The sequence below is a fragment of the Gekko japonicus genome, unplaced genomic scaffold (genome assembly GCF_001447785.1).
Source record: "Gekko japonicus isolate JY-2015 unplaced genomic scaffold, Gekko_japonicus_V1.1 scaffold182, whole genome shotgun sequence".
Classification (NCBI taxonomy): Eukaryota; Metazoa; Chordata; class Lepidosauria; order Squamata; family Gekkonidae; genus Gekko; species Gekko japonicus.
In genome coordinates, this window is record NW_015173128.1 from 1,428,139 (window position 1) to 1,444,801 (window position 16,663).

General features: G+C 48.0%; 1 protein-coding gene across 9 annotated transcripts in view; it reads right to left on the reverse strand.

Moving 5' to 3' along the window:
• The window catches only part of NCOR1 (nuclear receptor corepressor 1), a 160,187-nt gene that overhangs the window by 42,775 nt on the left and 100,749 nt on the right, over positions 1-16,663 (reverse strand). For all 9 annotated transcript variants that reach the window (XM_015422051.1, XM_015422057.1, XM_015422055.1 and 6 more), the window contains 9 exons: positions 15,698-15,896; positions 11,542-11,715; positions 10,733-10,893; positions 8,702-8,822; positions 7,164-7,265; positions 3,912-4,012; positions 2,581-2,752; positions 2,251-2,391; positions 461-544 (listed from right to left, as the gene is read on the reverse strand). In XM_015422051.1, coding sequence (XP_015277537.1) covers positions 461-544; positions 2,251-2,391; positions 2,581-2,752; positions 3,912-4,012; positions 7,164-7,265; positions 8,702-8,822; positions 10,733-10,893; positions 11,542-11,715; positions 15,698-15,896 — 1,255 coding nt within the window. The remainder of the gene's footprint in view (positions 1-460; positions 545-2,250; positions 2,392-2,580; positions 2,753-3,911; positions 4,013-7,163; positions 7,266-8,701; positions 8,823-10,732; positions 10,894-11,541; positions 11,716-15,697; positions 15,897-16,663) is intronic.

The following is a 16,663-nucleotide window of genomic DNA, read 5'->3' on the forward strand; positions in this document are numbered from 1 at the left end:
GTGAAACACGTCTTCCACCAGAAGAAGACACACAGGAAGAGACTTCCACAAAGAGCCAATTCACAGGGTCTAACTCAATGCAAAAACCAAAATCCATTGGGGTAGTTTAGATCCATGGTAGTGCACTTTTTGTTCCTGTCCTTTCCGAAATCAGATGGAAAAAGAGAAAGACATAAATCCTGGGAGAATGGGTGGGAAGATAAGGTGAGAAAAACTGTCTTACTGAAAATTCAACAGTAAAAATCTCCACTCACCAGTGCCACAATGGAGGTAAATAATCCAGAAATGTATGATCCTGGGGGCTAAATGTATTTTCTTTTTAAAAATGTTTTGTTTGCATTTACTGAGATTATATATTAAACACATACTTTCTGAGCTCAACAGATGTGGTCATTTACACGTTACATACCCAGCCGAGTAGTAAAAACCTGTAAAGGGTGAAAAATACTCTTCTCTCTACCTTGCATTATGGATCCAGATAGCACAGTCCTCTCTTTCAGTTCCGAGTGAGGGCTTCCCCGAGGAAGAGCACGGCAGATCAATCCTAAAAAGATTTTAGAAGTTAGAAAATGACATGAACCACTTCCCACCCTTTCTGTGCTGGACTCTTTTCCATTGGTTTTGTCTGCTAAGGATCCCCCACACACAGCTGCCCTCAAGGTACAGAAGACGCAGAGGACCTGGAGCACATTTTAAGGTACGTGCTTCTTTTGCACGGGGCTCCGACCAGGCCAATTTTTTGCCCTTTGCAAATTTAGAGCACCCCTAGAACATGGCAACCCCCAGGGGCTGTTCCTTGAGCTGGCTGTCTCACATTTGGCCCCTATTACTGATAATCTCCCTATGAAACTGACAGAGTTTCCAAGGATCCCCAAAGCTCCCTGCAACGCTACTGGAAGTCCATGGCCTCAAATCGTCAACATCCACTTAAAATGTTATAATAGCATTCTTAATGCAAAGTGCCTCCAAGGGAAGTGGCTTTTGTGTGTGTGCTATCATTCTTTGGTTGCAGTGGACTAATTTCCCATTAAGGCAGGAATAAGCCTCACAGAGCTGAGTGGGAGTTGCTTCCAGCAAGGCTGTGGAGAGAGGAGGGGGCCAGGGGTACACAATGCCAAAGGCCTAAGTCATGGGGGGTGGGTGGCAGGGTGCCAGAGAATTATCACAGCAGTGTGCCTGCATCTTCTGTGCGGTCTCTTCTGAATATGTGGTGGGGGGCAGAGGGATTGGGGGGGGGGGTGATTCCTAAAGCAGCACCAGGTTGCAATGCATGTTTGGGCCACCAGACCAGAAGCCAGTTTGCAACACATCCTCCCGTACCATTTAAGGCTAACACAAAGCTATTTTTTCTCTTTTCTAATCAGTGTCCTGACCGATGCTCCCTCTAAGCCGTGGAGTCTTGTGAGCAAAAACTCTACAGTTTGGTGTAGTGGTTAAGTGCGCGGACTCTAATCTGGTAGAACCAGGTTTGACTCCCCACTCCTCCACTTGCACCTGGCAAGCCGTAGTTCTGACAAGAGCTGTTCTCTCAAGGACAGCTCTGGGAAGAGCTCTCTCAGCCCCACCTGCCTCACAGGGTGTCTGTTGTGGGGAGGGGAAGGGAAAGGAGTTTGTAAGCCGCTCTGAGACACTTTTGGGTAGTATAAATCCAATCTTTTCTTCTTCTTCTACTTTGTGAGCTACTGGCATTACAATTGTGAGCGAGTGATTTGGCTGCTGCATAAATTAGTTTGCTCTGGAGCCATGCTTCCTGAGCTGAGACCAAAATGTGTGAGTCAGGGACCAAAAAAGCTGTGAGCTAGCTCACACTAACTCAGCTTAGAGGGAACACTGGTCCTGACTATGGGACAATTTCTCCAGTGCTCAGACTGCAGGCTTTCTAACTTTGGAACAGCAGACACGTGCAGGGGGGAAACAAGAAGAGACCATTCTGTGTGACGTATCAGGAACTTATGTACCTGACACAGTCTTTTCACCCGCATCCTTCCTCCAAGGACCTGTGGCTCTCCCCTTCATTTTATCCTGTCAGGTTGTCCCAGTCTGGCACAAGTCATTACTCCAACCGATTACCAACCTAACAAACCTTGAAGGCTGAGGGCTTACTCAAGAGTTCACCACACTCATCGGGCGTCATGGAAAGGGAGGGATTAAATATAAATGAATATATCCTTCAAGGTCACAGTCCAGTTCGGATTCCTTCCTCACCCCAACCACAGTGGCGCGCTCAGAGGTACGAGGCAGCTGATTTACCTTCTAGCGGTGCAGAGACGGGAGATTCTCTCATGGACATCCCTTGCTTGATGTTTCCTTCCATGGAATCGTAAGATCTCTTAAGGCCCATTTCGTGAGCAGTCCTCGGACTCCGGGTTCCCTCACGGACGTTCTTAATGGCTGTTGAATTACGCAAACGTGTTGCTTAAAAACTGGCATAATAAGGAAACCAAATCTCCCCAGGATATCCTGCCATGCACAAGTGATCACACCCAAAATGTCAGCTGTGCTCTCAGATGCCCGAGCTTGCTTTGCTATCCACCCATATTTTTCTGCCAGGCATCTGCAGTGCCCGAGTTCCACACTTACCATCATAGGTTATGATGTGCCCACTCTTGCCTTCATAAATGACATGGCCTTTGGCTGCCGCTGCCTCCTCCCTGCATTTCTCGGGGCTGCTGTCCTCTGTAGCCAGTCGGGTAATGGTTCCTTTCAACAACACATCAGCTGCAATCCCGGACTGAGACAGAGCTGGGGTCCCCTGCAATGAAAACAACAGAACCTAGAAGTTCCAGGAGGGACACTAAGTGGCATCTCCGAGTCCAGAGACAGTCTACCTCTGAATAACCAATGCTGGGGACAGAACACAAGAGAAAAGGTACCTCCACTCCTGCTTGTGGGCTTCCTGGAAATATCTGGCTAACTGTGGGGACTAGATGGACCCCTAGAACAATCCAGCATGAGTCTTAGAAGGCAGATTACCATCTTGGAGTGGGTCATTAGGGAGGATTTTGAATGAGGGGATACAACTTTGGAGACTGAAAGGGGGAGGCATTTTAGGTATTCAGAGCAGCCAAGGAAAAGGAAGTGAGTTGGGAAGCGGAGTGAATGCCTATACACTTGTGTACAGAGAGAAAACTTAAAATGCATGATCATACGATGGGCTTTGGCTGTGCCGTGCCATTTCAGACTGCAGGTAGAGGAACTCCACATCTGAATGCTCCCCCAAGACAAAGAATTCCTGGCATGCAGAAAACTAGCCTGGCTGAAGAAATGGACATGCCAGATTCTTTCTCCATGACATGCTTTATTTTTATATCCAAGAAATTCTGCGGGGAACCGCCGAAAGTACCGTGGAGGAGATACTGTGACAAGTGCAAACACATTATCACTACTATTCATTTAATTCCAAGATTTCTATCCTGCCCTTCTGCCCCATCAGGGCCCTATGGAGCGGGAGCAGAAAATGATACAGACAGCAAGAGGGAACCGGTGAGGAGAGGCAACCACTCCAAGGACAGGGGAGGAAGCCTCGTCTTTCTGTGGCAACATCGAGAAGAAGAAGAGGAGGAGGAGGAGGAGATTGGATTTATACCCCGCCCTTCACTACCCAAAGGAGTCTCGGAGCGGCTTACAAACTCCTTTCCCTTCCCCTCCCCACAACAGACACCCCGTGAGGTAGGTGGGGCTGAGAGAGCTCTTTCAAGAACTGCCCTTTTGAGGACAGCTCTTATCAGAACTATGGCTTGCCCAAGGTCATCCAGCAGGTGCAAGGGGAGGAATGGGGAATCAAACCTGGTTCTCCAGATTAGAGTCCGCGCACTTAACCACTACACCAAACTGGCTGGGCTAGGCCATTTCCCAAACCTTCCTTTGGGAAGGTTGTCCTCTAGCATCACATCACAGGATGAAGCACGTACCTGAGTGATGGAGCCTCGCAGGGAAGGCATCGTTTCAACGGAAACTTTGCTGGCTGGAGTCCCCCGTGTTATGCTTCCGTCTTGGATGGTGGTCGTGGTACCTGATGGAAGGTGCAAATGGACTGCCAGTCATGCGAATGCAGCAACACCCACCCTCCTCCTCCAAGTAGACTTATGACAATTTGTAAATAAACTGGGTTCTCAATGCAAATCCTTCCTTTTAGAAGATAAAGGTAACAGGCTTAGCAGCAACGGATCCATTTACCCCCCCCCCCCCCCCCCCCCCCGCGATATCCGGCCCGTGTGCCGAGGATGCCTATCTTACCAAGCAGCTCAAGTACTGTGCATGGCTCTCTCTCCTCTCCACTTTAGCCTCACAACAAACCTGTGACGGTAGAAAAGAGCAAGAGTCCAGCAGCACCTTAAAGACTAAAAAAAAAATATTGTGGCAGGGCGTGAGCTTTTGTGAGTCACTGCCCACTTCTCCAGATACCCTGCCACAAATTTTGTTAGTCTTTAAGGTGCTACTGGACTCTTGCTCTGTTCTCCTGCTACGGACAGACTAACACGGCTACCCATCTTGAACAAACCTGTGAGGCAGGTTTAGGTTGAGAACACAGAACGGGCCTGAGGTCACCCAATAAGCTTCATGGTGGAGAAGGAAATCTGAACCCAGGTCTCCCAGCCCAACACTCAAATCACAACACCATCCTGGCTTGATGTTTTGTGTAGAATGCATACATATACAACACTGACAATACCAATGATTGGGGTGTTTTTGTTAAGGTGCCCCATGGATAGCTCTGTACCCCCCTCAGCAGATTTCTGGACTTGCATCATTCAGACACATCTATGGTCCTGCTCTCCCAGTCACGCCATACAATAAACTGTTTTTGAAACTGAGAAGACATTTAAATGCAGTCTGTGATGTGTCACTACTAGGGAGATGGCGGGGAGAAAGCGTCTGCTGTTCAAAAGGAGGGGGAAAGTATTAAAAAACAGCAAAACACAAAAGAGTGAATGGACAGATCAAATGAAAGAACTGTTCAAACTGACTAGATGAACAGCTTTTTCCAACTGTCAAAATGTGCCTGTGTATAGCGTACAATAATACTGATGTGTAATAGTAGCATTTGGTAGTAGTTAAGAACACAAGAACCTAAGAAGAGCCCCTGCTGGTTTAGACCAATGGTCTATCTAGTCCAGCATCCTGTCTCATACAGTGGCCAACGAGTTCCTCTGGAGGGCCAACAAAAGGGCAGAGAGGCCAAGGCCTTCATAAGAACATAAGACGAGCCCTGCTGGGTCAGACCAATGGTCCATCTAGTCCAGCATCTTGTCTCACACAGCGACCAACCGATTCCTCTGGACGGCCAACAACGGGGCAGAGAGGCTGAAGCCTTCATAAGAACATAAGAAGAGCCCTGCTGGATCAGACCAATGGTCCATCTAGTCCAGCATCTTGTCTCACACAGCGACCAACCGATTCCTCTGGACGGCCAACAACAGGGCAGAGAGGCTGAAGCCTTCATAAGAACATAAGAAGAGCCCTGCTGGATCAGACCAGTGGCCCATCTAGTCCTGCATCCTGTCTCCACCAGCTTTTCTGGAGGGCCAACAACAGGGAATAGAGGCCAGGGCCTTCATAAGAACGTAAGAAGAGAGCCCTGCTAGATCAGACCAGTGGTCCGCCTAGTCTAGCATCCTGTCCCACACAGTGGCCAACCAGTTCCTCTGGAGGGCCAACAACAGGGCCCAAGCCCTTTCCCTGATGTTGCCTCCTGGCACTGGATATGCCTCTTGACTGTGGAGGTCCCTTTAGCCGCCATGGCCAGTAGCCACTGACAGACCTCTCCTCCATTATGAATGGCTGTATAACATGTTGTTATATTTACTGTTTTGTGTACAGCTGGTAACAGCTTTGATAAAAACTAACATTTGCACTTGGCACACTAGAGCCTCTGGCTCTGCTTCAGTATTTCTCCAGAATTACCTTTCAGACCCCCAAATGGCAATGCAGTATGTTTTTTATTAGGCACAAACTATCACAAAATGGCAAGCAAGCTCCTGAGTTTCCCAGAACTAGATATTCAGCACAAAAACAAAAGGGGTGGGGGATATTTCAGGGCACGGCACGAAGCCCTTAGTCTGCAGAGCCGTAAAAGGAATGCAGGATGCGATGCAGACTTGATGGGATTAACAGGGTGCACCATGGGCTGTTGGGACGGAGAGGCAGACTCCCTTTGAGAATCCAAAAGCCAGTCGTTAACCAGACATTGACCCAACACTAAAGGAGACATACAGGTCCCATAAGGCTGAGAGCTGCAGAAGAATGTGGTAGTCTTGATGTTAAGAATGCTGTAACAAATTGCAAGGATTAACCAAAGAATGGGAAAGCCAAATGCCATTTTCTGTCTCACTTCAGGTCCTGGAGTTACAAAAAAACTCCCATACTTTTGAGACCAAACCCTGTCATCCATCTCAGCCACACTTGCCATATGCAGGCAACTTCCCACTCCCACTCAGTCCCCACCAGCTGTGCTCCGCCTATTGAGCAGAGGGAGGAAAATGAAGCAAAGGGGTCAAACAGTGACATCACTTCCACCATGGCGGCCATGATGCTCTAGGAATTTCTCCAATCACTATGGTCCTTACTATAGAAACTGGGGGAATTCCTAGAGTCCTGCGGACACTGTAAGGTCACTCTCGCATGATAAAAGGGAAGTGACATCAAGGTGTTTGTGACACCCCCACTCCCCAGGCTCCACCCCCAAAAGCTCCTGGAGGTCACAGCTGCAGGGCTGGCCACACTGATCTCAATGTGGCCTCTTTTTCCAGAGACTTCCTGTGCTCCCCTTTGAAGGGGACAGCCACTCGGGGAAGCTGAAAATAACAGAGCCTGCCCAGCTCATCTTTCCAAGCCCGCAGGAAGACATGTGGTGGGTGTCAACACCCTCCTCATGACGCAGATGCCTCAACTAGTTATCTATTTGTCTTAAAAATAATGACAAAGCAGGAAAGCGCAACATTCACTTCACTTGTGAGCCTCTTGGCACTTTAACCAATGATGGCATTTCAGTTCAGAAGACTTTAGGCAGCCTGAGGGTTCAGAAACATGCACACAGTATCTCCCACCATCCCGAGGAGGTCCCATGGCAGCCTTTGCGGCAAAGATAATGCAATTTCTCCGTTTCTGAACACATCAGCCTCCTTTCAAGTGTTTGCTTAACAAATTGATTTGGGGTTACTGACCTCGAACCACACCTTCATGTTGGGCCCTGACTAACAGGCCCTCGGGTTGAGAGTTCTGGCTCCTGGGAGAGAATTCCTCTTGCTTGATGTACGGCATGGAAGCTTGAAAGGAGAAAATGAGACAAGTTGGGGGTGGGTTGGGTCCAATGCTCCCCCTAAGCTGCGGGGTCTTGTGAGCAAAAATTCTACTTTGTGAGCTACTGGCCTTAAGGCTGTGAGTGAGCGATTTGGCTGCTGCATAAACTAGTTTGCTGTGGAGCCATCCTTCCGGAGCTGATACAAAAATGAGTGAGCCGGAGGCTAAAAAACTGTGAGCCAGCTCATACTAACTCAGCTTAGAGGGAACACTGGTTGGGTCCCTATCACGGTGACTCACAGATAACATCTACGCCTTGCACGGATGCCAACGTGCATCATTTCCTGTGGGAGCACACAGGAGTGGAGCTCCGGCCGTAAGGAGCCCAAGGGGCGGGCACATGCAACAAGCCCCGCCCCCTGCTCCCAGCAGCCCTCAGTTGGGCCACGAGGAGCAAGAAGCAGCCAGGTAAGTTGCAGAGCCCCCCCCCCTCCAGCCCGCCTTCAGGTACAAGTTCTCCCTCCTGTGTGAGGGCAGATCTGCACATGTCCCCCCCCCCCATAGCTAGCAATCCAAAACAGTCCAGTGGCACCTTTAAGACCAAGTTTTACTCAGGTACAAGCTCTCCCTCCTCTGTGAGGACAGATCTTCGCGTCCCCCCCCCCCGATAGCTAGCAATCCAAAACAGTCCAGTGGAGCCTGAGCAGTGGGTGTTGCCTTCTGACACACTTCCAGTGACGTCAGGGGGTGTGACTTATGCAAATAAGTTATGCCAATAAGCTCCTGCACCTCTTTTTCTACGAAATAACCCCTGCCAACGACTGTAGTCCATTTGCTGGCAGCTGCGCAGAGCTGGTTTTTTAAAAGGGGGAAAGTGCTGTGGCTCGGGCTCCAGGGGCTGAAATCAGAAGAAGCCGGCATCCAACGTGCGCCCTCAAAATTGTCAAAAATAATAAATAAAAGTTTATGCTAAAGCTTAACGTACACATGGCTGCATTTATGCAACTCTGTCCTGACCAATGTTCCCTCTAAGCTGCAGAGTCTTGTGAGCAGAAATTCTACTTTGTGAGCTACTGGCATTAAAGTTGTGAGTGAGCAATTTGGCTACTGCATGAATTAGTTTGCTCTGGAGCCCTCCTTCATGAGCGAAGACCAAAATGTGTGAGCTGGAAGCTAAGAAACTGTGAGCTGGCTCACACTAACTCAGCTTAGATTAGAGGGAACACTGGTCCCGACCCTTTATCCATGCCTCTGCCTCTTCCACACATGGGGCTGGCAACCTCTGGGTACAGAACAGAGACCTCCTGGAATGACAGCTGGTCTCCAGTCCACAGAGAGAAGTTCTGCTTTGGAGGATGGACTCTATGCGGCCTTTCTGACCACGACTGCCGGAGTACGGAGGCAAAAGCAGTGTGGAGATGGAGGCTCGGCTGTCTGCACATGCTCTTCTCCGTGCTCTTACCTGCTTTGGCGGACTCCTGTGGCCGCGGCAAGCCTAGAGAGATGGAACCCACAGATGGCTTCGGTGGGTCTTGGCTGTAAGACGACTGACTGTGGGATGTTAAGTAAGTTCCGGGTGTCCCCTAGAAGGAAAGAGAATGCACAACATTAGTGCCACGCGGCTTAGAGTTGTATTATCACATGAAATCAGATCACAACACCAGGGGTACAGGCTCAAAAAGATAGAGGGGGTGCAGTATGATATGAATACAAACGGAACAGAGCGACTGCAAACTGTGCATATTTCAAACTTGTATTAAATGCAATAACAATATATCAAACTATGTTTTACAGAAAACTGAAGCCAATGTTTATAAATGATGATGGATGGATGACGAACTCCCCCGGAGTTGATATTCGTTTCGAGGCGTCTTTTTCAAACAAGTGTGTCTCCACAAGGTCACAAGTCTTCCAAATTGGATTTCTCCTTAATTCCTGTACATTTTGGTGTTATTCATAAGATGTTCTCAATCACAATATCAAATGCGGGCTGGAATTAAGGAGGGGTACAGGCTCAGCATTCCAATGGCCGGATCCTAGCTCTGGGGCAGCCCTCGCTGAGTCTACTGTGCAGCTTGACAAGCCATCATTTGGGCAAAGGAAGAGTCCCTTCCCCAGGAGGACAGATCATTGTAATCTCTTCAGAACTGTCACACCATCCTGTTGTTGTTCAGTCGCACAGTCGAGTCCGACTCTTCACGACCACATGGACCACATCACGCCAGGCCCTCCTGTCTTCCGCCGTCCTCCGGAGTTTGCTTAATTTCATGTTTGTTTGCATCGATAACACTGTCTAACCATCTCATAAGAACATAAGAGATGCCAATGTTGGATCAGGCCAAAGGCCCATCCAGTCCAACACTCTGTATCACACAGTGGCCAGAAATACCAGTGCCATCAGGAGGTCCACCAGTGGGGCCAGGACATTAGAAGCCATCCCACTGTTGACCCCCCCAAGCACCAAGATGACAGAGCATCACTTGCCCCAGAGTCCCTATCTATACCTTGTGGCTAATAGCCACTGATGGACCTCTGCTCCATATGCTTATCTAATTCCCTTTTGAAGCCGTCCATGCTTGTAGCCACCACCACTTCCTGTTCATGGAGTGCCCACGGGTTCTTGTATTGTGAGAAAGGGAGAAAAGTACCTCTTTCTTTACCTGCTCTTTCCCATGCATAATCTTATAAACCTCAATCATGTCACCCCTCAGTCGTCGTTTCTCCAAGCTAAAGAGCCCTAAGCGCTTTAACCTTTCCTCATAGGGAAAGTGTTCCAACCCTTTTATCATTCGAGTTGCCCTTTTCTGCACTTTTTCCAAAGCTATAATATCTTTTTTAAGGTGTGGTGACCAGAATTGCACACAGTATTCCAAATGAGGTCGCACCATTGATTTATATAGGGGCATTATGATATTGGCTGATCTGTTTTTATGAGATTGGCTGATCTCATCCTTTGCCGTTCCCTTCTTCTTTTTCCTTTAGTCTTTCCCAGCATCAGGGTCTTCTCCAGTGAGTGCTCCCTTCTCATTTGGTGGCCTAGAGATGGTTATATTTCAGAAGGCTATTCGATAATTTGATTGGTGGGTGAGCAATGGCTTTCTTGTGCTGATTTGATCCACAGATTTATGGATTAGATTCAGTCATTTCACTGTCAGCATCCGCACACTCCGTTTGTGCAAAGCACTTTCTGCTGACACAAAACACCCAGTGCCAGAGGTAGGCACCTTGCACAAGACCACTGTGACACAACAAAATGGTAGGATCCAGACCAATGTTATTTTATTTTATTGTTTTGATTTACCAGTTTGGGGGCGCTTCAGGGGATCAGAAAACCAGCATGAAAACCTACTGAACATACAACATGAATAGAAGAGACCGGAAGAGCCTCAAAAGACCTCGCTTATGTTTCACACGTCCTCTCCCAGCCTTCTAGTCTGAAATAAGAAATTTTAAAAGCTGCCTGTTGACACAGTGTTACCGACTTCCCCCTTACTTGTGAGATGGAGCCTCCCATAATGAAAGATGGTTTCTCTGATGGCATCACTGTTTTGGAAGATGGAATCAGCGGGGGCGGCGGTCTGGTGGGCCGTGTCGTTGGGGGACGGACCCCTTCAGGTAGGCTGGTTATTACCTGATGCGGAGCTGGTTGGAGAACTGGGGTGGGGGTGGAGGGAGAGAAACAAGATGCTTTAGTCAACGTGCAGAATACTTCTAGACACTCTGATTTTTAAAATATAGCAAGTATTTAAAAGCTGCATATTAAAAGCAGCAATGATCATGAAAACACATGTTCACACAAAGAACATTCTAGCAGACATCAGACATCAAATTACAAACAAGGCTCTGCTTATTCTGCAGACACAGGTTTTCCCACTAAACTGGTACCTGCTCACTTTCACAAAACCTTGGGAGAGCCTCTGCTTTAAAATTTTCAAATTCCTATCCCTCTTGGGCAAAAGAAAATCCTGTCAATTCACTGCTTTCAAAAGGTGTTTATACAGACTGCCTGAAATCCTTCAAAACTACTTGAAGGGGAATGATACCAAAACATATGAAAACATACTGGCAGCCACATCCTAGGAACGTTTACTCAAAATTTAAGTCCAACGAATTGGCTGGGACTTGCTTCCAAGTCGATGTGCACAGCCCTGTAGCTTTAATTTCACCAAGGAGCATATGCTTTGGGAGTTCCAGACTGGGAATCTGATGATGCCACGCTGTATGAGTACTTATGGCTTGAGAAAACAAATATCTAAACTGAGCAGCAAGTGAAGCAACCATATTCTGTGGGAAGCAAAATACCTGGTGGAACGCTGTAGCGAGCTGCATTCATATCGGGCTGTGGAGAGGCTTTGCTGACCTCCCTTGGAGACAGGCGATAGGGGGAGGCGGATCTTACCACCGCGTTCTGCATCTGCGCTTCTTGTTCCATGGCACGCTTCACTTCAGCGTAAGGCATGTAGGCAACCGGTTTCCCTGTGGAAGCAGAAGGTGCCAGAATGAGAGGCAGCCGTGGACATAAACAGAGAGAACGTAGCAAAATTGTTCTACCTCGCGCTCGAAAAAATATAGCCACCTGCCACTTGGAGGCTGTTTCTTGAAGTCAAGTGGCAGGAGAATCTACCAAATAAAACAAAAAAAGGTTTTTTACACAATGCTTTACTAGGTGGTGGAGACTTGCTACCACTGGATATTGTGATCAACGTCAGTAGTTCAGATGATTTTAAATAAATGATTAGCCAGATGCAGGGAAGACAGGTCTAACCACAGCTATCAGCCACAACAGCTGAGTCGAGACTCCATATTCAGAGGCAGTCCACGACTGAGTATAGGATCCTCACCACCATCATGCTAAGCTGGCCAGCTTCCCCGGGACACTCCATTGCTTGAAAGAGTGCAGGAAAAGAATCATCTTTGGTCTGATCCACTAGGCGCATTCTTACATTCTTAAAGATTATTTTAACGTGTATCACTGTATCTAACTGGCTGCCCCTGTGTAAATGACGAAAGATGTAGTGTGGATTCACCCACAGAAGATACTAGGGTCTTGACGTATTTGGAAAATCCCCCAGGACGCAGAAAAAGTATAACTTTGTAAATTAACCAAAAGGGGAAAAAATGGCCAGATGAAGGCTGAAAAGGCTGCAGAATGGATGGAACACTGAAGGCAGCCAGGTGGAAGGGGAAGAAAAACCAGCCGGCTTTCTCAAGCTCCAGAGAGCTCTGCTCCCCTCTCTTGCTTGCAGCCCCCTGCCCTTCGTTGTACACATATATGAACACGCACAATCTGCCAACTGGAGGGTGGAGCGGAGCTGATTTCTGTTGTTCCAGAAGGTCAGATGAGAACCAACGGATTGAAATTAAATCAAGAGTTTTTGCCTAAACGTTAGGAAGGACTTCCTGACAGTCAGAATAGTTCTCAGTGGAACGGGCTTCCTTGGGAGGTGGTGGACTCTCTTTTTTTGGAGGTTTTTAAGCAGAGCCTAGATGGCCTTCTGAAAGCAATGCCAATTCTGTGAACTTAGGCAGATTATGAAAGGGAGGACAGGAAGAGATGGAGCCAGTGCTTGGTTCTTGTGGCTCTTTCTTTTGTACTCAGGGTAAAGCTGATCACCACTTTGGGATCAGGAAGGAATTTTCGTCCAGGCCAGACTGGCCCGGGGATCCTGGAGGGTTGTTTTTTTTTTGGGGGGGGTGGCCTTCCTCTGGGCATGAAGCAGGGATCACTGGGGGGGGAAAGTAGTTGTGAATGTCCTGCATTGTGCAGAGGGTTGGACTGGATGACCCTGGAGGTCCTGTCCAGCTCTATGGGTCTGTGCTTCGAAATGACATAAAATCAGAGCCAGCATGGCGTAGTGGCTATCGTGCAGGACTAAGGTCTGGGAGACCGAAAGGACAAATCCCTCCTCTGCCATGGAAGCCCGCTGGCTGACCCTGGGCCGGTCACACCAGCTCTGCCCATCCTACCTCACAGGGTTATTGTGAGGACAAAATGGAGGAGTGGAGACTGCTATAAGCCACGCCGGGTCCCCACTACGGTATAAACACAATAAATAAACCAATGGGTCTTTTAACTGGCTGATCCGTTTAAATAAAGTCTTTGTGTTATCAAAAGCTCAAGACAGGCAGATACGCTGGGCAGCATGCAAAGAACAAGGAAAACAAAGACCCTGCCAAAGCAGTCTACAGTAGTCATCAGCAGAGACAGAGAGCAGCAGCGGCCTCCCCCTGATTGGCTTTCAGGATACCACAGACCTGCCATTCTTTGACTCTGATTCGGATTTAGGAGCTGTGGCCCCTAAAACTTTTAAAGTAAATCTCCCCTGGCAAAAGAAGAAGAAAACCAAAGCTGAGAAGAAATCTGAGTGAAGATCTGAGATTACCTATGTTGACATTTAACTTACTTATATTCTCAATCAGATGCGATGTAATATCAAAAATGTCTTTATGTTCTTTCTATTTGGACACTTTTATTAGATTTTAAAGAATTGAATGTAATTTTTAGCATGTAGAGATATACTCAAAGCATTTGATTAGCCTATCAAAGGCTCTTGTTACGCTCTTTGTACTTTTAATTTTGTAGGGTATAGTTTTTGTAGTGTGTAGGAAGAAAAACAATAAAAAGTGTGTGTGTATATGTATATATATAAAAAAGACCTGCCATCCTGGGAGGAAGTGGCTAAAGTCACCAGGACTAATATGGGGAATGGGGGTACGGAGAGAGGCGCTGTGCGTTTTAGGCGGCTTCTTCCCAGCTTAGTTTTCATGGCATTTGATTGCGCTGACACCTCAGGCCTCTGGTCTGTTTCAGCTTGCTTGTTTCACTGTAAGCTGCTCTGAGCAACAAGGGAAGATGGTACAGAAATCTGACGGTAATAGAATGCAAAGAGGGAATGCCTGATGCACGGAGATACTTTTGAAACTCTTTACGCATCTTTCTGCCAGCACTGCAAACTTCCCCCACATTCCTTCACAACAAACCACCAATGTCCATGCGGAAGTCGAAGGAGAGGCACGCTGGCAGTGCGGCATCCGGGGTGACCCCAAGGCCCTTCTGCCCACTCTCAAGCTTCACTCCCGTTTTGCCTCTCCGCTGTCACTGTTACCAGACCCAGAACAGGGTGGAGGAGAGTATGCATCACTCTATGTGCTTATAAAGCATTTTTAAAGGGAAGCAAAGTAAGTCACGAGAAAGAAGGCTTCGAGTGCTCCCACACTGATCCTGCAGATTTGTACTACCTGCTCTCCTCTGTCCAAACTTCCTCCTGTTTATCTTTTTTTACAGAACTGCAAGGACCTCACCTCCAGGCCAGGAGAGCCACTGGGGGCAAGCGTGAGTGTGGGGGAGAAGAAGGAATTGAATCATCCCCCTTTTATGAACTCTCCGGGACTGGAGCCAGCTACTTTCACTGCCCCTTCTTTTTCTCCCCTTGAACGTGCTGTCAACATTCTGTGCCTTTTGGAACACATTCAGGTCTCATCATGCCTTCTCTGGGGAGGAGATTCTTTTTCTCCTTTAGATTACATTTACAACGCTATTCTACATGCCTGGGGAATCTAGCCGGCAAGCCAAAACCCACTGCTTCGTGTGTATGCATCTCGGTTTTGCCGCCAAGCCACCCTCCCTTGACAACTGGATGTAGCAAACCTTCATCCTACCCAGGCAGGGAGTTTTTACAGATTCTGCACCACGACATCTGACGAAGGGAGCAGTAACTCCTGAAAGCTCCTACTCTAGAATTCTTATTGGTCTCTAAGGGGCTACTGAACCTGAGTCTATCTGATCTACTGCAGACCAACATGGCTGCCCTCTGAAACTGTACCATGGCTCCGGTCACATGGGCAGGAAACTGCGGGGGGGAAGCGTGGCTGTTTGCCCTGGGGCAAACTAATGCGCGGTTAAGCAATCAGACCTCCTGTGGAGGTACCGTGGAGGTTCCGTGGGTAGGGAGAGGTGCCGATCACAGGACGCGCCTGCGTGCAATGAAGAAGCGCGTGGTGCGGCAAACTGGTTTTCTTTTTTTGTGTACACGACAAATGTGCATGCTCCGTTGGGTGCGTGTGCGCATCCATGGAGACTTGGGGAGAAAAAAACCCTTTTTCGCAAGGGGACATGGGCCGGATGCCACCGGAAACGCGATCGGACGCCCGCCTTTGCCCCACGGTTTCTGGAAACTAGTACCTCCGAGGTACTAGTTTTTTGCTGCGCGTTTTCGGCAGGAAGCCTCGGTTGTGCCACGGAAGCGCTACGCTTCCCAGATGTGCCGGTGATATCGCGCCCGGAATATCCGCCTGTCTTCCGTCTCTCTTGCGTGGCTAATGTTCCGTGTGACCGCAGCCCATGATAACTTTTCAACAATTTCCGTTTTCTGTGCCTCTTGCCTCCTCGGTGAGCTGAAGGAAACAACTTCCCCAAGATATTTTCAGGGACTAACGGAGTACAGATCGGTTCACCTACCATCCCACTCGACATTGGGACTCTTGGATGGGCCACAGGGACTAGCAGACCTCCGGCAATCCACCTCCATTTGCTCTTGCCTCTGGCGTTGCTGATCCTCCAGCATGGTGGACTTGTGCATGGCCTTAATGTGCTGGTGCAAGAGTGTGTAGCCGCTCATCGGGATCCCCTGCGGTAGCCCTTGCAATGTAGAAGAGACCTGCAGAAGAGGAACACCACAGGCCTGAAGGACAACCACATGGCTACACCACTAATTCAACTCCCGCTGCCAACCTTTAACAGCAGCTGTAGCAACCCGAGCTGCAATGATAGAGGAGTCACACAATAAATATATACACTGCAAAAATCTATTTTTATAAATTAATGTGTTCTATTTGTTCCATCTTATAAAGTGCATTGTGTGCTGTTTATAATAGCCTAAAACAGGTAATATATTCCGTACATGCAATATCAACAATAATAATCAATTCATTCAGTATAATAATTACCAGTCAATTTACATCCTTTTCCCCACCAAAGTCAAACCCCAACGGGAGTTTCTAGAATTATATGCCCGCTTCTCCTTGCTTGAAACTCTTCTAAAGGGGGAAAGCTTTCTTTTGTGGTTACATTGATGTTTGTTGCTGGTCCTATGAGAGGCACATTAAGCAGCTGAAGTACATAGATGGAGCGCTCCTGTCTTTCTCAGTAAGGCAATACACCAAAGTCTGGGCCACTGCACTGGCTGCAGGAACAAAAAGGGTGTTCTAGCGAAGCCTTTTTCTTGACATGCTATTTTTCCCTACGTGAAGGAAAACTTTGTCCCATGTGGCATTTTATTGTGGAAGCCAATGTCTGAAGCACAGCTGGTATATAGCTCCCCCAACTTGGTGAGAATTTTTAAGCCTAGGTACAAGCAGTTTTTCTTTTCTTTTTTTTTTAAAACAGAACTGCAAGGACAAAACAACCCAGCCAGCCCAGCATCCT